General features: G+C 43.0%; 1 protein-coding gene across 2 annotated transcripts in view; it reads right to left on the bottom strand.

Annotated features, from left to right (window-relative positions):
* Positions 1-442: 442 nt before the first annotated feature.
* LOC120062519 (proton-coupled amino acid transporter 1-like) overlaps positions 443-27,917 on the bottom strand; it is an 83,061-nt gene continuing 55,586 nt past the window's right edge. For both annotated transcript variants that reach the window (XM_039012556.1, XM_039012557.1), the window contains exons 9-12: positions 24,375-24,473; positions 23,811-23,977; positions 17,126-17,295; positions 443-3,536 (exon numbers count right to left, since the gene is read on the bottom strand). In XM_039012556.1, coding sequence (XP_038868484.1) covers positions 3,262-3,536; positions 17,126-17,295; positions 23,811-23,977; positions 24,375-24,473 — 711 coding nt within the window. In that variant the 3' untranslated portion in view covers positions 443-3,261. The remainder of the gene's footprint in view (positions 3,537-17,125; positions 17,296-23,810; positions 23,978-24,374; positions 24,474-27,917) is intronic.

Below are 27,917 nucleotides of genomic sequence, written 5' to 3'. Positions count from 1 at the left end.
ACTCATCAGTTCAGTCAAAACAGGATAATTAAACATTAGTCACCCCATAGCCCTCTCTCTATGTCACTCATCAGTTCAGTCAAAACAGGATAATTAAACATTAGTCACCCCAAAGCCCTCTCTCTATGTCACTCATCAGTTCAGTCAAAACAGGATAATTAAACATTAGTCACCCCATAGCCCTCTCTCTATGTCACTCATCAGTTCAGTCAAAACAGGATAATTAAACATTAGTCACCCCATAGCCCTGCATACTTAGAAGTCCCAGCAACTTAAGTTGAGAGCATTTTAAATATTGAGGAAATATGCACATCTTTTCTATATTTCACACTACAGGAGTTTCTATTTTGCTGAAATGACATTCGGTGACTCAAATTAACAACAATCCACTGGCTTAACATACATCTGTGAAAACCCCAAGACAAGCTGTAATGATAGTTGAGATATTCAGAATATGCAAATATTTATTTCCATTAAAGACATGCTCCGGTACTTTGGCGAATAGTAAGTATTTTGGGCTGGATGTGTTCATGCATATTTCATACATACATAATCTATGAGGAGAATCATTGTTTCACCTCAATTAGCCACAAAATCCTTAGCGTGACAGCAACTTTTCTAGAAGCTGTGCGGTGCCATTTTCCCTATATTTATCCCCACGTGGGCCAGCCCCCTAGCAATTTTAAGTTTCAGCCCCTCGCCATTTGAGTGACAGCTAGGAAGACACAAACACACACAGTAGATTGAGGGAGAGAGAGCAATGACGTGGTGCACATATGACGTAGTAGGCAATTTTTGGGGACCACTTTTGGCTCGTGGGCCACTACTTTCAGAACTATTGGCTAAAAAGTATGCAAAAGTAGCGGCGAGTATCTTTAATTGAGTTCTTTGATGGTTAAACTCCGAGTCATCCCCTTGTAGATAATTGCTAGAGTGAGACTAGTGAACGAGACGCCCTCTGCATCCTAAATGGCACCCTATTCCCTATATAGTGCACTACTTTTAACCAGGGCACATTGGACTCTGGTCAGAAAGTAGTGCACTATGAAGGAACTAGGGTGCCTTTTGGGACGCAAGCTATATGATGAGTACAATGTTTAAGGGATGTAAACATCTGAATTCCCGTCAACACCACAAGCATCAAAACAAATCAAACACAAATAAATGCATATGTATAATTTCCAGAAGTGTGAACTTTTTCATTAAGGCTGTAATTAAATAAAAACAATATATATACATATTATTTTTTACATGTTCATGATCACGACAAAAATACACCTTATTAAATGCTCAGCAGTATTTTCTCGTGGACAATTCAGAATACTAGATTTTTTATTTACAATAAAGTCCAAACTCAACAATAGTTCAAAACTTGCCATTATTCAAATCTAGTTGAAAAAAGTGGCAATCAGTTAAGTTCTCCCAATGCCATGTGGTATCACCATGACTTCCAAACCACTCTAAAACTGGGCCCATTCAGTCCAACCCACTCTAAACTGGGCCCATTCAGCCCAACCCACTCTAACCTGGGCTCATTCAGGCCAACCCACTCTAAACTGGGCCCATTCAGTCCAACCCAGTCTAAACTGGGCCCATTAAGTCCAACCCACTCTAAACTGGGCTCATTCAGTCCAACCCACTCTAAACTGGGCCCATTCAGTCCAACCCACTCTAAACTGGGCCCATTCAGTCCAACCCACTCTAAACTGGGCCCATTCAGTCCAACCCACTCTAAACAACCGAGACAAGTGATAAAACAAATGCTGCCTAAATAAAATAATAGAGCATGATGAATACATCCAGTGCCCAACTTGAGACAAATGTAATAAATGAAAGCACCAACATAAATGACCTCAACTGAGGAATAACACATGGTATTAGCTCCACAATATACACATTATTTTGTCATATTTCTTTACAGTCCCTCAAGTTAATCAGTATTACAGTAGGTGATCTGTACAGCTTGACTTGAAACATGTAAATGATGCTGTTCCTTTTCAAAACAAAAAGTTACCTTTCAACTATTACATCTTATTGTCTCTCAATTTGTAGTCAGGAAACTACGGTATATCAAATTTGTAGTCACTAAACTGTATTCAATTTGCAGTCAGGAAACTGTATTCAATTTGTAGTCAGGAAACTGTATTTAATTTGTAGTCAGGAAACTGTTTTCAATTTGTAGTCAGGAAACTGAATTTAATTTGTAGTCAGGAAACTATTTAATTTTTAGTCAGGAAACTGTATTTAATTTGTAGTCAGGAAACTGTATTTAATTTGTAGTCAGGAAACTGTATTCAATGTCAATGTCATAGCTACATTTGCAGCAGCAATGATGATGGTGATCGTCAGACTACAGGTTGTAGTGTTCTGATAGTCATATTAAACACCGTCAATCATTTACCATTCTATTGGAAATAGTCTAGTTGAAAGATACATCTTCCCCTTCACAAGGCCTATAGAATTATGATATGATTCAAAATGGAACTTAACTGTTATTTAAATGCTATTGTATCACTTGAACAACTTCCAGGATGTATTTCAACAGAACATCTAACACGTATTAGTATTTCTATTAGTACCTTGTTTAAACAATATTAAATGTTACGAGAATGTGATTGCTCAATATTCAATGATTTGGTTAAATTATTAACATAAAATAATAAAACATGTAAGATAGGTGCTCTTGCGGGCATGGAAGAGTTAAAAATATAAAAGTACGTCATAAAAATAAGAAGTTAAAAACATCGAAGCTCATAAGGCACAGAGAGAATGAAGCTCGTGTCATAGGGCGGAAACCATTGGCCCAGCGTCGTCCGGGTTTGGCCGGGGTAGGCCGTCATTGTAAATAAGATTATTTTCTTAACTGACTTGCCTAGTTAAATAAAGGTTAAATAAAATAAACGAAATGTGTTATCTTCTTGGCTATACGGTTACTGTAAAAATTAGTTTGGTTTACACTTATATTCCATTAAATAATTGTTCCACAGCGACTAATAACTACAACAGTAAACATACTCACAATATCAATAAATGTTTAATCAATGGAATAGAGCAAGTGAGAAAAAAAACATGTCTGAAGCCAGGGTGAAGACATCTTTTAACTGTGATTGTTTGACAGCAGTGGAGGCTGGTGTCACTAAATCGAAGGAAGGTACCATCCATACTAAAATGAGCCTGTCTTCAGATTTCTCCACCCGCCAGCCTCCACTGTTTGCCAGACCAACCACTGTCAAGATATCCTCCTCTTCCTCACTAGATCTCTCACTGGACCTGGAAGAAGGTCACATCCATATTGTCATGTCTGCCGTTGCGTTTGATGATCTCTGTGATGGATATATAGGTGCCGGTGATGAAGCCGATGAAGCCGATGACAGAGATCAGGGTGTTCTTGACGATGACCCAGGGAGACAGACCTTCGTTGTGGTAGGTGAGGATCTGGAGGAGTGGAGGGAAGATGAGAGCCAGGAAACTGCTGCTGACGGACCCCACTAAAGAGATGACCAGGTCCAGCTGGGGGATCAATATGGCCAGGACACCTGGAGACAGAGACAGAACCATTACATCCCCTGGGGGGGGGAGAGGACAGAACCATATCTCCTGCTCTATACAGGTAGGGTGAGGGGTCAGGGATGAGATGAGACACAAATGGACACACAGAGTCAACTCTTTCTCTTACCTGGGGAGGTAGGAAGGGGTGAGGGGGAATGAAATGAATGGCGGTAGCATAAAAACAAGTACATTGAAAAACAACAACTACCAAAGAAGCATAATTGTTATTGACTGTGTTTTTCATGTCTTTGGGGCTGGTCGGTGGCCTTCCGGTGCTAGGAGACAACTGGGGATCACCCATCATCATCTGTTGCTAAGGAGATTGATGTGATGTGATGTGAAAAGGAACAGGGGAGGGGCAGCTGTGGCAGCCCAAATAAGTTGAGTTGCTGTGCCAATGTCACGCTGTTCCACTACCCAGCTCCTCTCTGATCCCCTCACAAACCAACCACCTAACGAGACGCTCAGAGAGAGCGAAACCAATCAGTTCCCGTAAAGGCCCGGTGAATACTTTCCTAATATTGCGTTACACCACCTTGCCCTCAGAACAGCCTCAATTCCTCAGGGCATGGACTCTACAAGGTTTTGAAAGCGTTCCACAGGGATGCTGGCCCATGTTGACTCCAATGCTTCCCACAGTTGTGTTAAGTTGGCTGGATGCCCATTGGGTAGTGGACCATTCTTGATACACACCGGAAACTGTTGAGCGTGAAAAACCCAGCAGCGTTGCAGTTCTTGACACAAACTAGTGCGCCTGGCACCTACTACCATACTCCGTTCAAAGGCACTTAAATCTTTTGCCCATTCACTCTCTGAATGGCAGACGTTCACAATCCATGTCTCAGTTGACTCAAGGCTTAAAAAATCCTTATTTAACCAGTCTCCTCTCCTTAAATCTACACTGATTGAAATGGATTTAACAAGTGACATCAATAAGGGATCATAGCTTTCACCTGGTCAGTCTGTCATGGAAAGAGCAGCTGTTCCTGATGTTTTATACACTCAGTATATTTTCAACATTATGAGGTTGGAATAATACTGTGCAATTGTGAAAATTATGATAATGCACTTTTAGTGTAAGAGCTGATTGAAAATAATGTCTGAAATTTCAGCCTGTTTCGGTGGGATGGAGTTTTGGCCATCCATGGTGACATCACCAGTCGGTAAATTAATTACTAGAAAACAAGGAAGAGTTCCAAACCTCTCTGCTAATAACAGATCATTTTGCAAAGCTGTCATCAAGGCAAAGGGTGGCAACTTTGAAGAATCTAAAATATTAAATATATCTAGATTTGTTTAACACTTTTTTGGTTACTACATGATTCCATATGTGTTATTTCATAGTTGTGATGTCTTCCCTATTATTCTACAATGTAGAAAAAAGTACAAATAAAAGAAAAACCCTTGAATGAGTCAGTGTGTCCAAACATTTGACTGGTACTGTATGCATGTACAGGTTCTGTTGTGTGGAATCTGTGACAAGGATAATATGACAAAACAGGGACACAACCTTCACGTTCACTGTTGCGGCAGGTAGCCTCGTGGTTAGAGCGTTGGACTAGTAACCAGCAGGTGGCCTCGTGGTTAGAGCGTTGGACTAGTAACCGAAAGGTTGCCAGATCGAATCCCTGAGCCAACAAGGTAAAAACCTGTCCTTCTGCCCCTGAACAAGGCAGTTAACCGACTGTTCCTAGGCCGTCATTGTAAATAAGAATTTGTTCTTTGTTAACTGACTTGCCTAGTAAAATAAAAAAAGTTCTGCAGGGTGACAATGGTCCAACATTATTGCTCCTTTAATTAAATCATACTGAATAAAAATATAAAACACAACCATTTCAAAGATTTTACTGAGTTACAGTTCATATGAGGAAATCAGTGAATTGGAATAAATTCATTAGGCCCGAATCTATGGATTTCACATGACTGGGAACACAGATACAGTACGCATGTGTCGGTCAAAGACGGCTTAGAAAGAAACAATGGGCCTCACAATGGGCCTAGATCTCGTCACGGCATTTCTGTGCAATTGATCAAATCAAATTGTATTTGTCACATGCGTCAAATACAAAAAGGTGTAGACCTTACCGTGAAATGCTTATTTACAAGCCCTTAACCAACAACGCAGTTCAAGAAATAGAGTTAAGAAAATATTTACTAAATAAACTAAAGTAAAAAAGTAACAATAAAATAACAATAACGAGGCTATATACAGGGAGTACCGGTACTGAGTCAATGTGCGGGGGTGCAGGTTAGTCGAGGTAATTTGTACATGTAGGTGGTGGGGGGGGGGGGGGGGGGGGCAATGTAAATAGTCTGGGTGGCCATTTGAGCAGGCTTATGGTTTGGGGGTAGAAGCTGTTAAGGAGCCTGTTGGACCTAGTCTTGGCACTCCTGTACTACTTGCCGTGCGGTAGCAGAGAGAACAGTCTATGAGTGACTGGAGTCTTTGACAATTTTTGGGCCTTCCTGTTGACACCGCCTAGTATAGTATGAGGGAGAGATTCTTGTCCTGGCACCACACTGCCAGGTCTCTGACCTCATCCCTATAGGCTGTCTCATTGTTGTTTCATGGCAAACGTAATGATGGTGTTGGAGTCATGCTTGGCCACGCAGTTGTGTGTGAACAGGGAGTACAGGAGGGGACTAAGCACGCACCCCTGAGGGGTCCCAGTGTTGAGGATCAGCATGGCAGATGTGTTGTTGCCTACCCTTACCACCTGGGGGCGGCACATCAGGAAGTCCAGGATCCAGTTTCAGAGGGAGGTGTTTAGACTCAGGGTCCTTAGCTTTGTGATGAGCTTTGTGGGCACTATGGTGTTGAACGCTGAGCTGTAGTCAACAGCATTCTCACATAGGTGTTCCTTTTGTTCAGGTGGGAAAGGGCAGTGTGGAGTGCGACTGAGATTGCATCATCATCTGTGGATCTGTTGGGGCGGTACGTGAATTGGAGTGGGTCTAGGGTTTCCGGGATGATGGTGTTGATGTGAGTCATGACCAGCCTTTCAAAGCACTTCCTGGCTACCAACGTGAGTTTTTTTCCCATGGTTGCACATATGACATGCTGGTAGTAATGAGGTAAAACGAATTTAAGTTTTCCTGCATTAAAGTCCCCGGCCACTAGGAGAGCCGCTTCTGGATGAGCATTTTCTTGTTTGCTTATGGCCTTATACAGCTGGTTGAGTGTGGTCTTAGTGCCAGCATCGGTATGTGGTGGTAAATAGACGGCTACGAATAATATAGATGAGAACTCTCTTGGTAAATAGAGTACCTCATGATAAGCTGTAGACCACACTACCTCAGGCGTGCAATACATTGAGACGTCTTTAATATTAGACATCGCGCACCAGCTGTTAATGGCAAATAGACACACATCCCAACCCCTTGTCTTACCAGACGTAGCTGTCCTGTCCTGCCGATGCACGGAAAACACAGCCAGCTCTATATTATTCGTGTCGTCGTTCATCCACGACTCAGTGAAACAAGATATTTCAAAAATGTATTTCCTGTTGGTAGGTTAATCTCGAACGGAGATCATCTAGTTTATTTTCCAGTGATTGCACATTGGCCAATAGAACGGATGGTGGAGGCGGGTTACCCACTCGCCGACAAATTCTCAAAAGGCACCCCTATTTCCGTCTTTTCTTCATGCTAATGATGGGGATTTGGGCTTGGTCTCAGGGAAGCAGTATATCCTTCGCGTTGGACTGGCGCCATTACATTTAATTATTTTATTTTCAATGTCCGTAGTTTATGCCTGCCCATACCATAATCCCACCATGGGGCACTCTGTTCACAACGTTGACATCAGCAAACCGCTCACCCACACCACGCCATACACGTGGTCTGCGGTTGTGAGGCCGGTTGGAGGTACTGCCAAATTCTCTAAACAACGGAGACGGCTTATGGTAGAGAAATTAACATTAAATTCTCTGGCAACAGCTCTGGTGGACATTCCTGCAGTCAGCATGCCAATTACACAATCCCTCAAAACTTGAGACATCTGTGGCATTGTGTTGTGTGACAAAACTGCATATTTTAGAGTGGCCTTTTATTATCCCCAGCACAAGGTGCACCTGTGTAATGCTCATGCTTTTTAATCAGCTTATTGATATGTTTCACTGGTCAGGTGGATGGATTATCTTAGTAAAGGAGAAATTCTCACCAACAGGAACGTAAACACATTTGTGCCCAAAATTTGAGAGAAATACATTTTTAGTGCGTTTGGCAAACTTCTGGGATCTTTTATTTCATCTCATGAGACATGGGACCAACACTTTACATGTTATGTTCATATTTTTGTTCAGTGTATATCTATCTCTCAAAGGGAGGGATAAATAAATAAATTAAATGTTCGCTGCTCAGTGTTCGTGTACATTTATTGTGAAACCATGATTAAAATAATTGCATGTATACATTTTGGGTACTATGGGTATAATAGAGTCAGGCAGAAGCAGCAAGTTTGTGAATGAGGTTCAAAGACAGGCTCATTTGCTATTTTTATTTTGTGTTTCTTTATTCTCAACACAAGGCTCTTGTCAGGTTTATTCACAACACAGAGAAATCCCTTTTCTACAGTTACTCTCTTCGCTACAGCTTAACTTTCAATCTAACATGGTCTGAGAGAGTGAGAGAAGAGCTACCATGGCTGAGAGAGAAAGAGAAGAAAAGCTATCATGGCTGAGAGAGAAAGAGGAGAAGAGCTACCATGGCTGAGAGAGAAAGAGGAGAAGAGCTACCATGGCTGAGAGAGAAAGAGGAGAAGAGCTACCATGGCTGAGAGAGAAAGAGGAGAAGAGCTACCATGGCTGAGAGAGTAAGAGGAGAAGAGCTACCATGGCTGAGAGAGAAAGAGGAAAAGAGCTACCATGGCTGAGCGAGACAGAGGGGAAGATCTACCATGGCTGAGAGAGTGAGAGAAGAGCTACCATGGCTGAGAGCAAAATAGGAGAAGAGCTACCATGGCTGAGAGAGTGAGAGAAGAGCTACCATGGCTGAGAGAGAAAGAGGAGAAGAGCTACCATGGCTGAGAGAGAAAGAGGAGAAGAGCTATCATGGCTGAGAGAGAGAGAAGAGCTACCATGGCTGAGAGAGACAGAGAAGGGCTACCATGGCTGAGAGAGAAAGAGGAGAAGAGCTACCATGGCTGAGAGAGTGAGAGAAGAGCTACCATGGCTGAGAGAGAAAGAGCGCCTGAGAGAGTGAGAGAAGAAGAGCACCCAAGCAGGGGTGAAAATCAGTTCAGGCTGGTCGCATGCAATCGGCACGTTTTCAAATGCAGACACATTCTCTAAAATGGACGAACAAGCGCCACCCACTAATCATAGTATCATCAATGGACACATGGACAGCATATGCTTTTAATATGCTTTTAAGAAGTACCTAACCAACACAACATATCATTTTCATCAGATCAGATGCACTGCTATTACTAAAAACCTCAACACAGCAATATCCATCCACAGTAGAACTGAAAACACACACTAGATAGGTCATTGGAGGGACCTTTACCCTTTTCTCCCTGTAATCTCTGTACCTTCAGAGATCTTCCGTGTTCTTTAACCCAGGTGTCTCTTTGATTTTGGGGTACTTTCTCTTCGTGAGGGAAGAAGAGGAGACAAATGAGGAGGGATTAGGTTTGTGTGCAGAGGGTCTGTTGCCCTTCCTAGCCCGGTAGGGGGGTGACAGGGTGCATGTGTCTCTCTGGCTCTCTGTGTGTGTGTGGTGTGTGTGTGTGGACACTATCCTCCTCAGATTGGTCGACCAGGTCCCGGATGCAAGGACACCCCTCTGGTCGCGTGTCATGGCTCTCTGCCCCTGTACTCTCAGACAAGTTAGAGGTCCAAGGAGGCTCACGCAACATCCTGTTTCAATCAAGAGACACAGCAACAGACACGCTAGCCTCATCTTCCTGAGGCCTGCAGCACAGGGGTTTAGTACCCTGGGAATTATTCCTTTCCTCATCTGCCGTTTCACATTCATTCATTAATTAATTAAATGTGATGAACCTCTCTCTCTCTCTCTCTCTCTCTCTCTCTCTCTCTCTCTCTCTCTCTCTCTCTCTCTCTCTCTCTCTCTCTCTCTCTCTCTCTCTCTCTCTCTCTCTCTCTCTCTCTCTCTCTCTCTCTCTCTCTCTCTCTCTCTCTCTCTCTCTCTCTCTCTCTCTCTCTCTCTCTCTCTCTCTCTCTCTCTCTCTCTCTCTCTCTCTCTCTCTCTCTCTCTCGACCACGTAAATGGCAATAAAATCACAGTATAGAATCGCCTATACATATAGAATTGTGAAAAATCGCAATACATATGGTATCCGCACATAATTCTGGTGATAATATGGTATTGGTGAGGTACCTGACAATTCCCAGCCCTAAATGATACCCTTGGATATAACTAAACTTGATATGTTTTGAATTTCATTCACTGTAATTAACTTGGTCTTGTTTGAAATAAGCTCCATGGACTGTAGTCACAAGCTGACAGCAGCTGTTCTGAATGTTCACAACATGTTGATGACGGTGTTTTGTAGCCCTCACAAGAAAGTTAAAAGTGCAGCTAGAGATTTCTGATCGTATGCACTTTTTTTCCTCGACAGAGAAAGACAAACCGTGTTTTTTGTTGTTGTTGTTGTCCAGTTCGAAGCAGGCTACAAGATCAAAAGAACTGGGAGCATAAAAGTAGATTATACCAAATACATATCTCGTCAACCCAGCCACTGAACTCCATTGAACAGACAAACCTCTGGGATGAGACAAAGAGAGCTGCAGAGCACAATAAAGCCAATCTCCAGAGAATCCAGGATACATATCTTTTTGGTTTTCAATGTGAAAGGATCTATACAAAAGCCTTTCCTTCATCCTGTATATATATATATATATATATATATATATAACTCCATCCATTGAATGTAAAGTACTGCTAGCCAATGGAGAGGATGTGTCTTTGTGTTTTGGCCGTATATTGGATATATCATACAATCGGCTCATTCACTCGAATTAGCCGAGAAGCTACACTGACCTGGCAAAGACCTGGCAGTAAAGCAGAGGAGTAAAAGAAGAAGGACAGGGTGTTTCAGGGGTATGGAAAGACAGAGGACAGGGTGTTTCAGGGGTATGGAAGGACAGAGGACAGGGTGTTTCAGGGGTATGGAAGGACAGAGGACAGGGTGTTTCAGGGGTATGGAAGGACAGAGGACAGGGTGTTTCAGGGGTATGGAAGGACAGAGGACAGGGTGTTTCAGGGGTATGGAAGGACAGAGGACAGGGTGTTTCAGGGGTATGGAAGGACAGAGGACAGGGTGTTTCAGGGGTATGGAAGGACAGAGGACAGGGTGTTTCAGGGGTATGGAAGGACAGAGGACAGGGTGTTTCAGGGGTATGGAAGGACAGAGGACAGGGTGTTTCAGGGGTATGGAAGGACAGAGGACAGGGTGTTTCAGGGGTATGGAAGGACAGAGGACAGGGTGTTTCAGGGGTATGGAAGGACAGAGGACAGGGTGTTTCAGGGGTATGGAAGGACAGAGGACAGGGTGTTTCAGGGGTATGGAAGGACAGAGGACAGGGTGTTTCAGGGGTATGGAAGGACAGAGGACAGGGTGTTTCAGGGGTATGGAAGGACAGAGGACAGGGTGTTTCAGGGGTATGGAAGGACAGAGGACAGGGTGTTTCAGGGGTATGGAAGGACAGAGAGGACAGGGTGTTTCAGGGGTATGGAAGGACAGAGGACAGGGTGTTTCAGGGGTATGGAAGGATCGAGAGGAATGGAATGATCTGATACATGATGAGTGGGTTGAATCAAATGGTACACTGTTACAGCTCTTCAAATGAACTGAGCAATTCTTCAGGGATTTCAAAATGGAAATTTAAAGAAAATCTGCTGCCTCCTCAAACTTCAAGACATCACAGTGTGTTCTTTATCACATCCACAGGTTTAGAGTTAGGTAGCTAACTCTACCTCAAACATGAGGGTTGGATACTATGCCTAAATGAGGTTAGACTATGGTGGTGAGGTTTAAACTATCCCATTCAGAATACTAACTCAAAATGATCAAGTAGCCTAGTCTGGAGTTTGACGTCCCCTAATCTTAAAGGAAGAACTGATGTGGTGGCTCTTCAAGCTATACAATGTTGTAAAGGTCATTTAAATGTTGAGCTGGTAAATTGTAGTTCTTGTCAGCAGAACATTCTACAAAGGGAAACCGAGCCGCAAGCTTCCCAGTGACGCGAGCCTACCAGACGAGCTAAATGCCCTTGACGCTTGATGAAAGGCAAGCAACACTGAAGCATGCATGAGAGCACCAGCTGTTGAGGACGACTGTGTGATCATGCTCTCCGTAGCCGATGTGAGCAAGACCTTTAAACAGGTCAACATTCACAAGGCCGTGGGGCTAGGGCGTGTACTAGGAGCATGCACGGACCAACTGGCAAGTGTCTTCACTGATATTTTCAACCTCTCCCTGACCGAGTCTGTAATACCTACATGTTTCAAGCAGACCACCATAGTCCCTGTGCCCAAGAAAGCCAAGGTAACCTGCCTAAATGTCTTTTGCCCTGTAGTTCTCACATCTATATCCAAGAAATGCATTGAAAGGCTGGTTCATGGCTCACATCAACACAATCCTCCCAGACCCACTCAAATTCACATACCGCCCCAACAGATCCTTAGCAATCTCTATTGCACTCCACACTGCCCTTTCCCACCTGGACAAAAGGAACACCTATGTCTTCCTTTAGAATACTGTTCCTTGACTACAGCTCAGCGTTCAACACCATAGTGCCCACAAAGCTCATCACAAAGCTAAGGACCCTGGGACTAAACACCTCCCTCTGCAACTGGATCCTGGACTTCCTGACGGGCCGTCCCCAGGTGGTAAGGGTAGGCAACAACACATTTGCCATGCTGATTCTCAACACTGGGACCCCTCAGGGGGGCGTGCTTAGTCCCCTCCTGTACTCCATGTTCACCCACGACTGCCTCCAAACAGGCCCCCCATTAACATCGATGGGGCTGAAGTGGAGCGGGTGGAGAGTTTTAAATTCCTTGGTGTCCACATCACCAACAAACGATCATGGTCCAAACACACCAAGCCAGTCGTGAAGAGGGCACGACAACACCTTTTCCCCCTCAGGAGACTGAAAAGATTTGGCATGGGTCCCCAGATCATCAAAATGGTCTACAGCTGCACCATCGAAGGCATCCTGACCGGTTGCATTACCGCCTGGTACGGCAACTGCCTGGCATCCGACCGTAAGGCGCTACAGAGGGTAGTGTGTTCGGCCCAGTACATTCCTGGGGCCAAGCTTCCTGCCATCCAGGACCTATATACTACGCGGTGTCAATAGGAAGGCCCAAAAAATTGTCAAAGACTCCAGTCACCCAAGTCCTAGACTGTTCTCTCTGCTACCGCACGGCAAGCGGTACCGGAACGCCAAGTCTAGGTCCAAAAGGCTCCTTAACAGCTTCTACCCCCAAGCCATAAGACTGCTGAACAATTAATCAACTGGCCACCTGGATAATTTACATTGACACCTCCCCCCCTTTGTTTTTACACTGCTGCTACTTGCTGTTTATTATCTATGCATAGTCACTTTACCCCTACCTACGGGTACAAATTACCTCAACTAACCTGTAACCCCGCACATTGACTCAGTACCGGTACCCCCTGCATATAGGCCTTGTTATTGTTATGTAATTTTAGTTTATTTGGTAAATATTTTCTTAACCAACAATGCAGTTGAAGAAGTAGAGTTAAGGGCTGGTAAGTAAGCATTAAGCAGTAAGGTCTACACCTGTTGTATTCAGCGCAATGTGACAAATAACATTGGATTCGATTTTGATTTGAGCCAGAATGAAGGATATTTCAAAGCATCTTGCTAAGAACGGACCAGTGACAGTTTGAAGAACTCTGATCCACATACAACACAAGGAGTCTGAAGTTAGTCTGATGGCCACTTTACTAAACACCTAGTTCTATAGATTACTACTCTGAGTCAGAGATTGTAGGTCAGCTGACTAAGTATCAATCCCAGATCTCACACCAAGCAACTGATTTTCAGTCTCAACAGTATTACATGCAGACAGAGTGTTCATGTTTTTGTATATAACTAGGCGAGTCAATAAGAACAAAATTCTTATTTACAATGACGGCCTACCAAAGAGGAAAAAGTCTTCCTGCAGGGACGGGGGCTGGGAATGAAAAATAAAAAATGTAGGACAAAAACACACAACGACAAGAGAGACACCACCACAACACTACATAAAGAGAGACCTAAGACAACAACAGCATGGTAGCAACACATCATGACAACAACACGGTAGCAACACAACATGACAACAACACGGTAGCAACACAACATGGCGGCAGCAGCACAACATGGTACAAACATGTTAGGCACAGACAACAGCACAACATGGTACAAACATGTTAGGCACAGACAACAGCACAACATGGTACAAACATGTTAGGCACAGACAACAGCACAACATGGTACAAACATGTTAGGCACAGACAACAGCACAACATGGTACAAACATGTTAGGCACAGACAACAGCACAACATGGTACAAACATGTTAGGCACAGACAACAGCACAACATGGTACAAACATGTTAGGCACAGACAACAGCACAACATGGTACAAACATGTTAGGCACAGACAACAGCACAACATGGTACAAACATGTTAGGCACAGACAACAGCACAACATGGTACAAACATGTTAGGCACAGACAACAGCACAACATGGTACAAACATGTTAGGCACAGACAACAGCACAACATGGTACAAACATGTTAGGCACAGACAACAGCACAACATGGTACAAACATGTTAGGCACAGACAACAGCACAACATGGTACAAACATGTTAGGCACAGACAACAGCACAACATGGTACAAACATGTTAGGCACAGACAACAGCACAACATGGTACAAACATGTCAGGCACAGACAACAGCACAACATGGTACAAACATGTTAGGCACAGACAACAGCACAAAGGGCAGAACGGTAGAGACAACAAAACACACCTCGGAGTGTGGTGTCAGGAAAATAACCTCACACTCAACATCAACAAAACAAAGGAGATGATCGTGGACTTCAGGAAACCGCAGAGGGAGCAGCCCCCTATCCACATCGACAGGACAGTAGTGGAGAAGGTAGTAAGTTTTAAGTTTCTCGGCGTACACATCACGGACAAACTGAAATGGTCCAACCACACAGACAGCGTTGTGAAGGCGCAACAGCGCCTCTTCAACCTCAGGAGGCTGAAGAAATTCGGCGTGTCACCAAAAACACTCAAACTTTTACAGATGCACAATTGAGAGCATCCTGTCGGGCTGTATCACCGCCTGGTACGGCAACTGCTCCGCCCTCAACCACAAGGCTCTCCAGAGGGTAGTGAGGTCTGCACAACGCATCACCGGGGGCAAACTACCTGCCCTCCAAGACACCTACACCCACCCAATGTCACAGGAAGGCCAAAAAAGATAATCAAGGACAGCAACCATCCAAGCCACTGCCTGTTCACCCCGCTATCATCCAGAAGGCGAGGTCAGTACAGGTGCATCAAAGCGGGGACAGAGAGACTGAAAAACAGCTCCTATCTCACGGCCATCAGACTGATAAACAGCCATCACTAACATTGAGTGGCTGCTGCCAACATACTGACTCAACTCCAGCCACTTTAATAAGGAAAAACGTATGTAATAAATGTATCACTAGCCACTTTAAACAATGCCACTTTATATAATGTTTACATTACATTACTCATCTCATATGTATATACTGTACTCTATACCATCTACTGCATCTTGCCTATGCCGTTCGGCTATCGCTCATTCATATATCTTTATGTACATATTCTTATTCATTCCTTTACACTTGTGTGTATAAGGTAGTTGTTGTGAAATTGTTAGATTACTTGTTAGATATTACTGGACGGTCGGAACTAGAAGCACAAGCATTTCACTACACTCGTATTAACATCTGCTAACCATGTGTATGTGACAAATACAATTTGATGAACATAAAATTCAACATACCAATTAGCATCTGGCTAAAAATACTTGAATCAGTCATAGAACCCATTGCCCTTTATGGTTGTGAGGTCTGGTGTCTGCTCACCAACCAAGAATTCACAAAATGGTACAAACACCAACTTGAGACTCTGCATGCAGAATTCTGCAAAAATATCCTCCGTGTACAATGTAGAACACCAAATAATGCATGCAGAGCAGAATTAGGCCGATACCCACTAATTATCAAAATCCAGAAATGAGACGTTAAATTCTACAACCACCTAAAAGGAAGCGATTCCCAAAACTTCCATAACAAAGCCATCACCTACATAGAGAATAACCTGGAGAAGAGCCCCCTAATCAAGCTGGTCCTGGGGCTCTTTTCACAAACACAAACACACCCCACAGAGCCCCAGGACAGCAGTACAATTAGACCCAACCAAATCATGAGAAAACAAAAAGATAATTCTTTCCAATGTGTCAAGTAATTAACAAAAAAACTGAGCAAACTAGAATGCTATTTGGCCCTAAACAGAGACTACACAGTGGCAGAATACCTGACCACTGTGACTGACCCAAACTTAAGGAAAGCTTTGACTATGTACAGACTCAGTGAACATAGCCTTGTTACTGAGAAAGGCCGCTGTAGGCAGACCTGGCTCACAAGAGAAGACAGGCTATGTGCACACTGCCCACAAAATTAGGTGGAAACTGAGCTGCACTTCCTAACCTCCTGACAAATGTATGACCATATTAGAGAGACATATTTCCCTCAGATTACACAGACCCACAAAGAATTCAAAAACAAATCCAATTTTGATAAACTCCCATATCTACTGGGTGAAATACCACAATGTGCCATCACAGCAGCAAGATTTGTGACCTGTTGTCACAAGAAAAGGGCAACCAGTGAAAAACAAACACCATTGTAAATACTAGTCCATTGCACCAGACAATCTCAATCAAGCACAGCTAAACTATCTGAAAGAAAACAGAATCTATTTGAACTCAGGTGTGGATGGCCAGGGGCCATTGTCAGAATCTATGGTGGCCAGGGCCCAGTGGCCAGGGGCCATTGTCAGACAAGACATTTGTGGGACTGCGTGTCAGATAGGAACGACCAGCCAGCCAGCCAGCCAGCCAGACAGACAGCCAGGTGATAATGTATACAATTTGAACCCAGGTCTACTACATTGGTGACATAACAAGGGATGTCCCACTGCCTCCGGGCAGGGGTCGGCAACAGGCAGGGGTCGGCAACAGGCAGGGGTCGGCAACAGGCAGGGGTCGGCAACAGGCAGGGGTCGGCAACAGGCAGGGGGCGGCAATCTCTTACTGGGCTTAATTGTGGTCAATTTGCAGTGTACAAAATATTATAACAAAATTTGGCCTGCGGCTGAGCCTAGTTGCCTACCCCCGGCCTAGGCGCTTGAGACTTCAGTCAGACTCACAGGTGAAGTGATATTTTCAGAGTGGACTCTAGCCAGATGCAATACTACACACTGAGGCATTGGGGATGGTAGACTGCCCTGGGGGCGTCAGACAGAAAGACAGACGTCATACTCACAGGTGAAGACTACGAGCGCAGTGCGGATCAGGAGATCAACCGTCAGTTCCCATCTCTCTGAGACGCGGGACACCACAGGAGGAATCAGGATCGCAGCTGGCACGTAGAACTGAAGGGCAAAGGTGATGTAGATACCGAAACAGTAGAGAAGCTTTACAATCTGATACATCCTGGAGAAAGAGAGAGAGAGAGAGAGAGAGAGAGAGAGAGAGAGAGAGAGAGAGAGAGAGAGAGAGAGAGACAGAGAGAGAAAGAGGGACAGAGAGAGAAAGAGGGACAGAGAGAGAGAAAGACAGAGAGAGAAAGAGGGACAGAGAGAGAGAAAGACAGAGAGAGAGGTTAAAGTCACAGCAAAGGCAGACACACACAACCACCATGGTTTTATTGATGACTGCATTTCAAGTTCCTGAGGAGACATCATATTAATTAATGAGTAGGACTAATTATTACGTAATCAGTAATAGAAAGTAATAGTCAAACAGCACAGCATTTTGACAATAATACATCATGTAGAAACAGAAACAGAGATGGTAGATACAATCTTATGCCTTTTGATGGCTGCAATTCAAGTTGGGAGTGAACCCCTGTATGAGAGTAGCCTGATATGAATGGACCCCTGTAAGACAGTAATGTAGTCTGATAGAATGGACCCCTGTAAGACAGTAATGTAGTCTGATATGAATGAACTGTAAGACAGTAATGTAGTCTGATATGAATGAGCCCCTGTAAGACAGTAATGTAGTCTGATATGAATGAACTGTAAGACAGTAATGTAGTCTGAAATGAATGGACCCCTGTAAGACAGTAATGTAGTCTGATATGAATGAACTGTAAGACAATAATGTAGTCTGATATGAATGAGCCCCTGTAAAACAGTAATGTAGTCTGAAATGAATGAACCCCTGTAAGACAGTAATGTAGTCTGATATGAATGAACTGTAAGACAGTAATGTAGTCTGATATGAATGAACCCCTGTAAGACAGTAATGTAGTCTGATATGAATGAACCCCTGTAAGACAGTAATGTAGTCTGATATGAATGGACCTATGTAAGACAGTAATGTAGTCTGATATGAATGAACTGTAAGACAGTAATGTAGTCTGATATGAATGGACCCCTGTAAGACAGTAATGTAGTCTGATATGAATGGACCCCTGTAAGACAGTAATGTAGCCTGATATGAATGGACCCCTGTAAGACAGTAATGTAGTCTGATATGAATGAGCCCCTGTAAGACAGTAATGTAGTCTGATATGAATGGCCCCCTGTAAGACAGTAATGTAGTCTGATATGAATGAACTGTAAGACAGTAATGTAGTCTGATATGAATGGACTGTAAGACAGTAATGTAGTCTGATATGAATGGACCCCTGTAAGACAGTAATGTAGTCTGATATGAATGAACTGTAAGACAGTAATGTAGTCTGATATGAATGAGCCCCTGTAAGACAGTAATGTAGTCTGATATGAATGAACTGTAAGACAGTAATGTAGTCTGATATGAATGAACTGTAAGACAGTAATGTAGTCTGATATGAATGAACTGTATGACAGTAATGTAGTCTGATATGAATGAGCCCCTGTAGTCTGATATGAATGGACCCCTGTAAGACAGTAATATAGTCTGATATGAATGAACCCCTGTAAGACAGTAATATAGTCTGATATGAATGAACTGTAAGACAGTAATGTAGTCTGATATGAATGAACTGTAAGACAGTAATGTAGTCTGATATGAATGAACCCCTGTAAGGCAGTAATGTAGTCTGATATGAATGAACTGTAAGACAGTAATGTAGTCTGATATGAATGAACTGTATGACAGTAATGTAGTCTGATATGAATGAACCCCTGTAAGACAGTAATGTAGTCTGATATGAATGGACCCCTGTAAGACAGTAATGTAGTCTGATATGAATTAACTGTAAGACAGTAATGTAGTCTGATATGAATGGACCCCTGTAAGACAGTAATGTAGTCTGATATGAATGAACCCCTGTAAGACAGTAATGTAGTCTGATATGAATGAACTGCAAGACAGTAATGTAGTCTGATATGAATGAACCCCTGTAAGGCAGTAATGTAGTCTGATATGAATGAACTGTAAGACAGTAATGTAGTCTGATATGAATGAACTGTATGACAGTAATGTAGTCTGATATGAATGAACCCCTGTAAGACAGTAATGTAGTCTGATATGAATGGACCCCTGTAAGACAGTAATGTAGTCTGATATGAATTAACTGTAAGACAGTAATGTAGTCTGATATGAATGGACCCCTGTAAGACAGTAATGTAGTCTGATATGAATGAACCCCTGTAAGACAGTAATGTAGTCTGATATGAATGAACTGCAAGACAGTAATGTAGTCTGATATGAATGAACCCCTGTAAGACAGTAATGTAGTCTGATATGAATGGACCTATGTAAGACAGTAATGTAGTCTGATATGAATGAACTGTAAGACAGTAATGTAGTCTGATATGAATGGACCCCTGTAAGACAGTAATGTAGTCTGATATGAATGGACCCCTGTAAGACAGTAATGTAGTCTGATATGAATGGACCCCTGTAAGACAGTAATGTAGTCTGATATGAATGAGCCCCTGTAAGACAGTAATGTAGTCTGATATGAATGGCCCCCTGTAAGACAGTAATGTAGTCTGATATGAATGAACTGTAAGACAGTAATGTAGTCTGATATGAATGGACTGTAAGACAGTAATGTAGTCTGATATGAATGGACCCCTGTAAGACAGTAATGTAGTCTGATATGAATGAACTGTAAGACAGTAATGTAGTCTGATATGAATGAGCCCCTGTAAGACAGTAATGTAGTCTGATATGAATGGACTGTAAGACAGTAATGTAGTCTGATATGAATGAACTGTAAGACAGTAATGTAGTCTGATATGAATGAACTGTATGACAGTAATGTAGTCTGATATGAATGAGCCCCTGTAGTCTGATATGAATGGACCCCTGTAAGACAGTAATATAGTCTGATATGAATGAACCCCTGTAAGACAGTAATATAGTCTGATATGAATGAACTGTAAGACAGTAATGTAGTCTGATATGAATGAACTGTAAGACAGTAATGTAGTCTGATATGAATGAACCCCTGTAAGGCAGTAATGTAGTCTGATATGAATGAACTGTAAGACAGTAATGTAGTCTGATATGAATGAACTGTATGACAGTAATGTAGTCTGATATGAATGAACCCCTGTAAGACAGTAATGTAGTCTGATATGAATGGACCCCTGTAAGACAGTAATGTAGTCTGATATGAATTAACTGTAAGACAGTAATGTAGTCTGATATGAATGGACCCCTGTAAGACAGTAATGTAGTCTGATATGAATGAACCCCTGTAAGACAGTAATGTAGTCTGATATGAATGAACTGCAAGACAGTAATGTAGTCTGATATGAATGAACCCCTGTAAGGCAGTAATGTAGTCTGATATGAATGAACTGTAAGACAGTAATGTAGTCTGATATGAATGAACTGTATGACAGTAATGTAGTCTGATATGAATGAACCCCTGTAAGACAGTAATGTAGTCTGATATGAATGGACCCCTGTAAGACAGTAATGTAGTCTGATATGAATTAACTGTAAGACAGTAATATAGTCTGATATGAATGGACCCCTGTAAGACAGTAATGTAGTCTGATATGAATGAACCCCTGTAAGACAGTAATGTAGTCTGATATGAATGAACTGCAAGACAGTAATGTAGTCTGATATGAATGAACCCCTGTAAGACAGTAATGTAGTCTGATATGAATGAACCCCTGTAAGACAGTAATGTAGTCTGATATGAATGGACCCCTGTAAGACAGTAATGTAGTCTGATATGAATGAACCCCTGTAAGACAGTAATGTAGTCTGACATGAATTAACTGTAAGACAGTAATGTAGTCTGATATGAATGAACTGTAAGACAGTAATGTAGTCTGATATGAATGAACTGTAAGACAGTAATGTAGTCTGATATGAATGAACTGTAAGACAGTAATGTAGTCTGATATGAATGAACCCCTGTAAGACAGTAATGTAGTCTGATATGAATTAACTGTAAGACAGTAATGTAGTCTGATATGAATGAACCCCTGTAAGACAGTAATGTAGTCTGATATGAATGGCCCCCTGTAAGACAGTAATGTAGTCTGATATGAATGGCCCCCTGTAAGACAGTAATGTAGTCTGATATGAATGAACTGTAAGACAGTAATGTAGTCTGATATGAATGGCCCCCTGTAAGACAGTAATGTAGTCTGATATGAATGGCCCCCTGTAAGACAGTAATGTAGTCTGATATGAATGAACTGTAAGACAGTAATGTAGTCTGATATGAATGGACCCCTGTAAGACAGTAATGTAGTCTGATATGAATGGCCCCCTGTAAGACAGTAATGTAGTCTGATATGAATGGCCAGTGATTGAGGAAACGAATGCCGCAGCTATTTTCCTATCAAGTCTGGTCTGTATGAGGCTTAACAAACGGCTCATCATTGTCTGACCCTTTCCTACAGGTTCATGGCCTGCTGACCTGGCGACCTGGCTAGATCCAGTCAACATCCAATCAATGCCACCGATTAGTCAGCTCATTGAGGAACAGGGTACTGATACTCCAGCTCAGACAAACACGCGTGAAAAACATTCAGATGTATGTATGGAAGTGCGTGTCGTTGTGTTCCATCGTGACAAGTTAAAGAGCGTCTCCTATCCGTCTATAGATAGTCAGAACAGAAGGTATCCAGGTTTAGATGTCCAGGTGGAGGAAGCAGAGTGACCTATTGGCACAGCTTCCTGTCATTTGAGCCAGGTGGTGTGTGTGTGTTTATTTATAGGTTTGTGTGTGCGTGGCCACTATCCTATCCTGCAATGCCGGCCCTATTGACAGCTGAGAGCAGCTCCGAGAGCACAGTGGACTTGGTCGTGAGCCACGCCTCCTCACAGCTTCACTGGTCACCTCTCTTTCATGCTGCCTCCCTCTGACCTGTTCAATCTGTTCCTTCTATATCTACCTGACTGATCTGTTCCTTCTATATCTACCTGACTGATCTGTTCCTTCTATATCTACCTGACTGATCTGTTCCTTCTATATCTACCTGACTGATCTGTTCCTTCTATATCTACCTGACTGATCTGTTCCTTCTATATCTACCTGACTGATCTGTTCCTTCTATATCTACCTGACTGATCTGTTCCTTCTATATCTACCTGACTGATTACTTTGATTAAGGCAAGATTGAGCAAAGTATCAGCAGGCTTTACTGCCTTAAATTGAATTCTCCCTGGCTCATGGTGTCTGGCTCATGGTGTCTGGCTCATGGTGTCTGGCTCATGGTGTCTGGCTCATGGTGTCTGGCTCATGGTGTCTGGCTCATGGTGTCTGGCTCATGGTGTCTTGTAACCTGCCACCATGAACGAATGTGACTGCTGCATCTCCCAGTCATTGTGTCAGTGTCTCCATAGAGACAGATACAGTAGTGGTATTTACAGAACATCTAGTATAGCCTGTTAACTACAACCTCAGAGGGAAACCTGCACTGATGTTTTTTAAGCATGAATATAAATGCTGAGAATGTCAAAAATACAAATCTGGTATTAACTTGATAACTAATGGCTGAGATAGATTTTAATTTGGTGATTAGTGTCTAGATGAGCTATGATGACAAAACAATCACACAAACATTCTAAACTTGGACTTAGGGCCACAGTAAAGACAGAGAGAGGATCCTGTTCAGGGCCGCAGTAAAGACAGAGAGAGGATCCTATTTAGGGCCACAGTAAAGAGAGAGAGGATCCTATTTAGGGCCACAGTAAAGACAGAGAGAGGATCCTGTTCAGGGCCACAGTAAAGACAGAGAGAGGATCCTATTTAGGGCCGCAGTAAAGAGAGAGAGGATCCTGTTCAGGGCCACAGTAAAGACAGAGAGAGGATCCTATTTAGGGCCGCAGTAAAGAGAGAGAGGATCCTATTTAGGGCCACAGTAAAGACAGAGAGAGGATCCTGTTCAGGGCCACAGTAAAGACAGAGAGAGGATCCTATTTAGGGCCACAGTAAAGACAGAGAGAGGATCCTGTTCAGGGCCACAGTAAAGACAGAGAGAGGATCCTTTTATGGCCACAGTAAAGACAGAGAAAGGATCCTCTTAGGGCCACAGTAAAGACAGAGAAAGGATCCTGTTTAGGGCCACAGTAAAGACAGAGAAAGGATCCTATTTAGGGCCACAGTAAAGACAGAGAGGATCCTATTTAGGGCCACAGTAAAGAGAGAGAGGATCCTATTTAGGGCCACAGTAAAGAGAGAGAGAGGATCCTATTTAGGGCCACAGTAAAGACAGAGAGAGAGGATCCTATTTTGGTCAAATCTTCAAGACGATGCACACTTCGGGCAATCCAAAAATGACCAAAAGCCTTTCGATGAATACAATTATGACAAGTGTTACACTGTTAAAAAATACAGCTGCTTTGTGATTCTATACAGCACCATCTCTTCAGTATCTATGTGATGATTCTATACAGCACCATCTCTTCAGTATCTATGTGATTCTATACAGCACCATCTCTTCAGTATCTATGTGATTCTATACAGCACCATCTCTTCAGTATCTATGTGATTCTATACAGCACCATCTCTTCAGTACATTGTAAGAAGAACGCACCAGCAGTTGGGTAAGTTAAGGGTGACACTTCCCCCTATGGCCTCTCCAAAGGTCATGTACCCTATGGTCCCCAAGCTGATATAGAGGAAGGTGACGATGCCCATTCCCAGACATAGAACCCTATTGAAACACTGAGGCTTCTGCATCTTGTTCTCCAGGGGCAGGACCTGGGACATGGAGAGGAACAACGTTAGGTAACACTTCACCTTAAGTTGCCATTATTCCTATGAAACTACACCGTCCTTACTGCAGTAACGTTGTAATATCATGCAATTATGTCCTTATTAACATGTAATTACATGGTAATCATGTTTTTTTTGCGGCATATGTTCAACATTGGGGCAGTAGGGTAGCCTAGTGGTTAGAGCGTTGGACTAGTAACCGAAAGGTTGCAAGTTCAAATCCCCGAGCTGACAAGGTAAAAAATCTGTCGTTCTGCCCCTGAACAAGGATGTTAACCCACTGTTCCTAGGCCGTCATTGAAAATAAGAATTTGTTCTTAACTGACTTGCCTAGTTAAATAAAGGTAAAATACATTTTTAAAAATGAACAGTAATACGTTACCACTCCTATCCCCTCGAAAGCAAAGATGGCCGTTCCAAAGAAGAGAGGGTAGTCTTTGGCATGACCCACCTTGGGCAGGTTGATATGATTTGGGATGTTCTGGAAATCGAAACAGAAAAATTGGTTGAATATCAAATTAAGTCCAGTTAGGTCATTAAATAACAATGCATAGCAGTTAACATTATAGGATGTTTGAGCCTTCGCATAGATTCTACTAGTGACTGGAACTCTATTGGAGGGAATACGACGCCGTTCTTCCATCACAAATTCCATAATTTGGTGTCTTGATGATGGTGGAAACACTGGCGGAAGCACACAGCTCATCAGCCGCCCCAATGGTCAGGGTCCCCCCGGAGGTCACAGTATATGAACACGTCATGAGCCATGAATGTTTGTATTTATTTTTCATTACAGGAAATTCCCTCTTCTTCTAGCCATGGTAGCCAAAGATAATGGGCCACAGGCCATTTTTATACACGGCCCTAAGCATGATGGGATGTTAACTGAATAATTAACTTAGAAACCACATCTGTGTGGCAGCACCTGCGTTCAGTATACTTTGTGTCCTTCATTTACTCAAGCAGTTTCCTTTATTTATGCAGGTACCTGTATTTTGATCTATTATACATCTGCTTGGGTTAGTGATCATTTGAAGTGGCTCCATTTGCCCTCCAGCATGCATTTGTTCACCATTCTGAATGTCTTTAGCAGAGATGGGCAACTTTGATGTAGGTGGGGGCCAGAAAACCAATCAGAACTCATCATGAAGGGTCGCAGGGGCTCACGGGTCTGCACCCACATCGATACCCACACAGTCAGAGCTGGCTCTAGCCTATTTGTTTGTTTTAAAGAAACACGTTTGCTGCAATTCTACACATTCGGCCATGGAGCAGAGAGAATATTTAGCCATGGGGCGGAGAGAATATTTAGCCATGGGGCGGAGAGAATATTTAGCCATGGGGCGGAGAGAATATTTAGCCATGGAGCAGAGAGAATATTTAGCCATGGAGCAGAGAGAATATTTAGCCATGGGGCGGAGAGAATATTTAGCCATGGGGCGGAGAGAATATTTAGCCATGGAGCAGAGAGAATATTTAGCCATGGAGCAGAGAGAATATTTAGCCATGGGGCGGAGAGAATATTTAGCCATGGGGCGGAGAGAATATTTAGCCATGGGGCGGAGAGAATATTTAGCCATGGGGCGGAGATAATATTTAACCATGGGGCGGAGATAATATTTAACCATGGGGCGGAGATAATATTTAACCATGGGGCGGAGATAATATTTAGCCATGGGGCAGAGATAATATTTAGCCATGGGGCGGAGATAATATTTAACCATAGGGCGGAGATAATATTTAACCATGGGGCGGAGAGAATATTTAACCATGGGGCGGAGAGAATATTTAACCATGGGGCAGAGAGAATATTTAGCCATGGAGCGGAGATAATATTTAACCATGGGGCGGAGATAATATTTAACCATGGGGCGGAGATAATATTTAACCATGGGGCGGAGATAATATTTAACCATGGGGCGGAGATAATATTTAACCATGGGGCGGAGATAATATTTAACCATGGGGCGGAGATAATATTTGGCCATGGGGCGGAGATAATATTTAACCATGGGGCGGAGATAATATTTAACCATGGGGCAGAGATAATATTTAACCATGGGGCGGAGATAATATTTAGGAGCAGAGATAATATTTAGCCATGGGGCGGAGATAATATTTAGGAGCAGAGATAATATTTAGCCATGGGGCGGAGAGAACAATGTGCAGTTTTTAAGATGATATCCGATGATCAATGAGGCCCCCCAGTCAGTAATTTGACCAGGATTACTTTAAAGTTTAGATAGCTGGCAGCTAGACTCACTATAACATGTTAGCTGACATTGGCTAACTGAGTAACTGTCAGTGACTGGCATAAAAAGAGAAAAACTGCTGATCTACAACCAAATTTCAAAATTAACTCTCAACAGTAATAACTCTCAACAGTAAATTAAGACCACGACAGAGTTCCCAATTTCCCATCCCTGGTCTAAATTGAATTGGACCCCTCACCCCTCACCACCACCCCAGCCCCCAGTCTTGGTCTCGACTCAGACTCGATTTGCGCCGGTCTTGAATCAGTCTCGAACACAACACTGCCTGCCACTAGTCATGGCCTCTTCATCCATAACAACCACAACCCAATCAGTGGAGAGATAGGTGGCGGGGCTGGTTGCTATAGAATGCCTACATGAGAATGATAGCATATTGTTGGAACATTTCATTATATACATAACATGCAGTGGATTTAGATGGCTACTACTGTTATGAATGGAATTTTTGTTATGAATGGATAACATTGTTAAGAATGGATGTTTTGGAGCTTTGCATCAAGTAAGTTATGTATTTACTGTAATTCAGCTTTTAAGTGCCAATGTCATGAATAAACTAAGTAAAGCTGAGACTGAGGGAACGACCCAGTGTGTTACAGGCTTTTACATTTATATTTCAAGGTTGGAGGTAATCACGTTAACACATTGGTGTCACCTCGTTAGTCAGTATGTGTTACACCTTTGCTGGCTTGACATTTCATTAGTCAGAAGGTGTTTTACCTGTGCTGGCCCAGTGGATATTTAATAGTGGCTGGCCCAGGGGATATTTAATAGTGGCTGGCCCAGTGGATATTTCATAGTAGTTGGCCCAGGGGATATTTAATAGTGGCTGGCCCAGTGGTTATTTAATAGTAGCTGGCCCAGTGGTTATTTAATAGCGGCTGGCCCAGGGGATATTTAATAGTGGCTGGCCCAGGAAATATGTAATAGTGGCTGGCCCAGGAGATATGTAATAGTTGCTGGCCCAGGGGACATTTAATAGTAGCTGGCCCAGTGGATATTTAATAGTAGCTGGCCCAGGGGACATTTAATAGTGGCTGGCCCAGGGGACATTTAATAGTGGCTGGCCCAGTGGATATTTAATAGTGGCTGGCCCAGTGGATACTTAATAGTGGCTGGCCCAGTGGATACTTAATAGTGGCTGGCCCAGTGGATATTTAATAGTGGCTGGCCCAGGGGACATTTAATAGTGGCTGGGCCAGTAGATATTTAATAGTGGCTGGCCCAGGGTTATTTAATAGTGGCTGGCCCAGTGGATATTTAATAGTGGCTGGCCCAGTGGATATTTAATAGTGGCTGGCCCAGTGGATATTTAATAGTGGCTGGCCCAGGGGATATTTAATAGTGGCTGGCCCAGGGGACATTTAATAGTGGCTGGCCCAGGGGATATTTAATAGTGGCTGGCCCAGGGGATATTTAATAGTGGCTGGCCCAGTGGATATTTAATAGTGGCTGGCCCAGGGGACATTTAATAGTAGCTGGCCCAGGGGATATTCAATAGTGGCTGGCCCAGGGTTATTTAATAGTGGCTGGCCCAGGGGATATTTAATAGTGGCTGGCCCAGTGGATATTTAATAGTGGCTGGCCCAGTGGATATTTAATAGTGGCTGGCCCAGGGTTATTTAATAGTGGCTGGCCCAGGGGATATTTAATAG

The sequence above is a fragment of the Salvelinus namaycush genome, chromosome 17, assembly GCF_016432855.1.
Source record: "Salvelinus namaycush isolate Seneca chromosome 17, SaNama_1.0, whole genome shotgun sequence".
NCBI lineage: Eukaryota > Metazoa > Chordata > Actinopteri > Salmoniformes > Salmonidae > Salvelinus > Salvelinus namaycush.
This window is presented reverse-complemented; position numbering and strand designations above follow the sequence as displayed.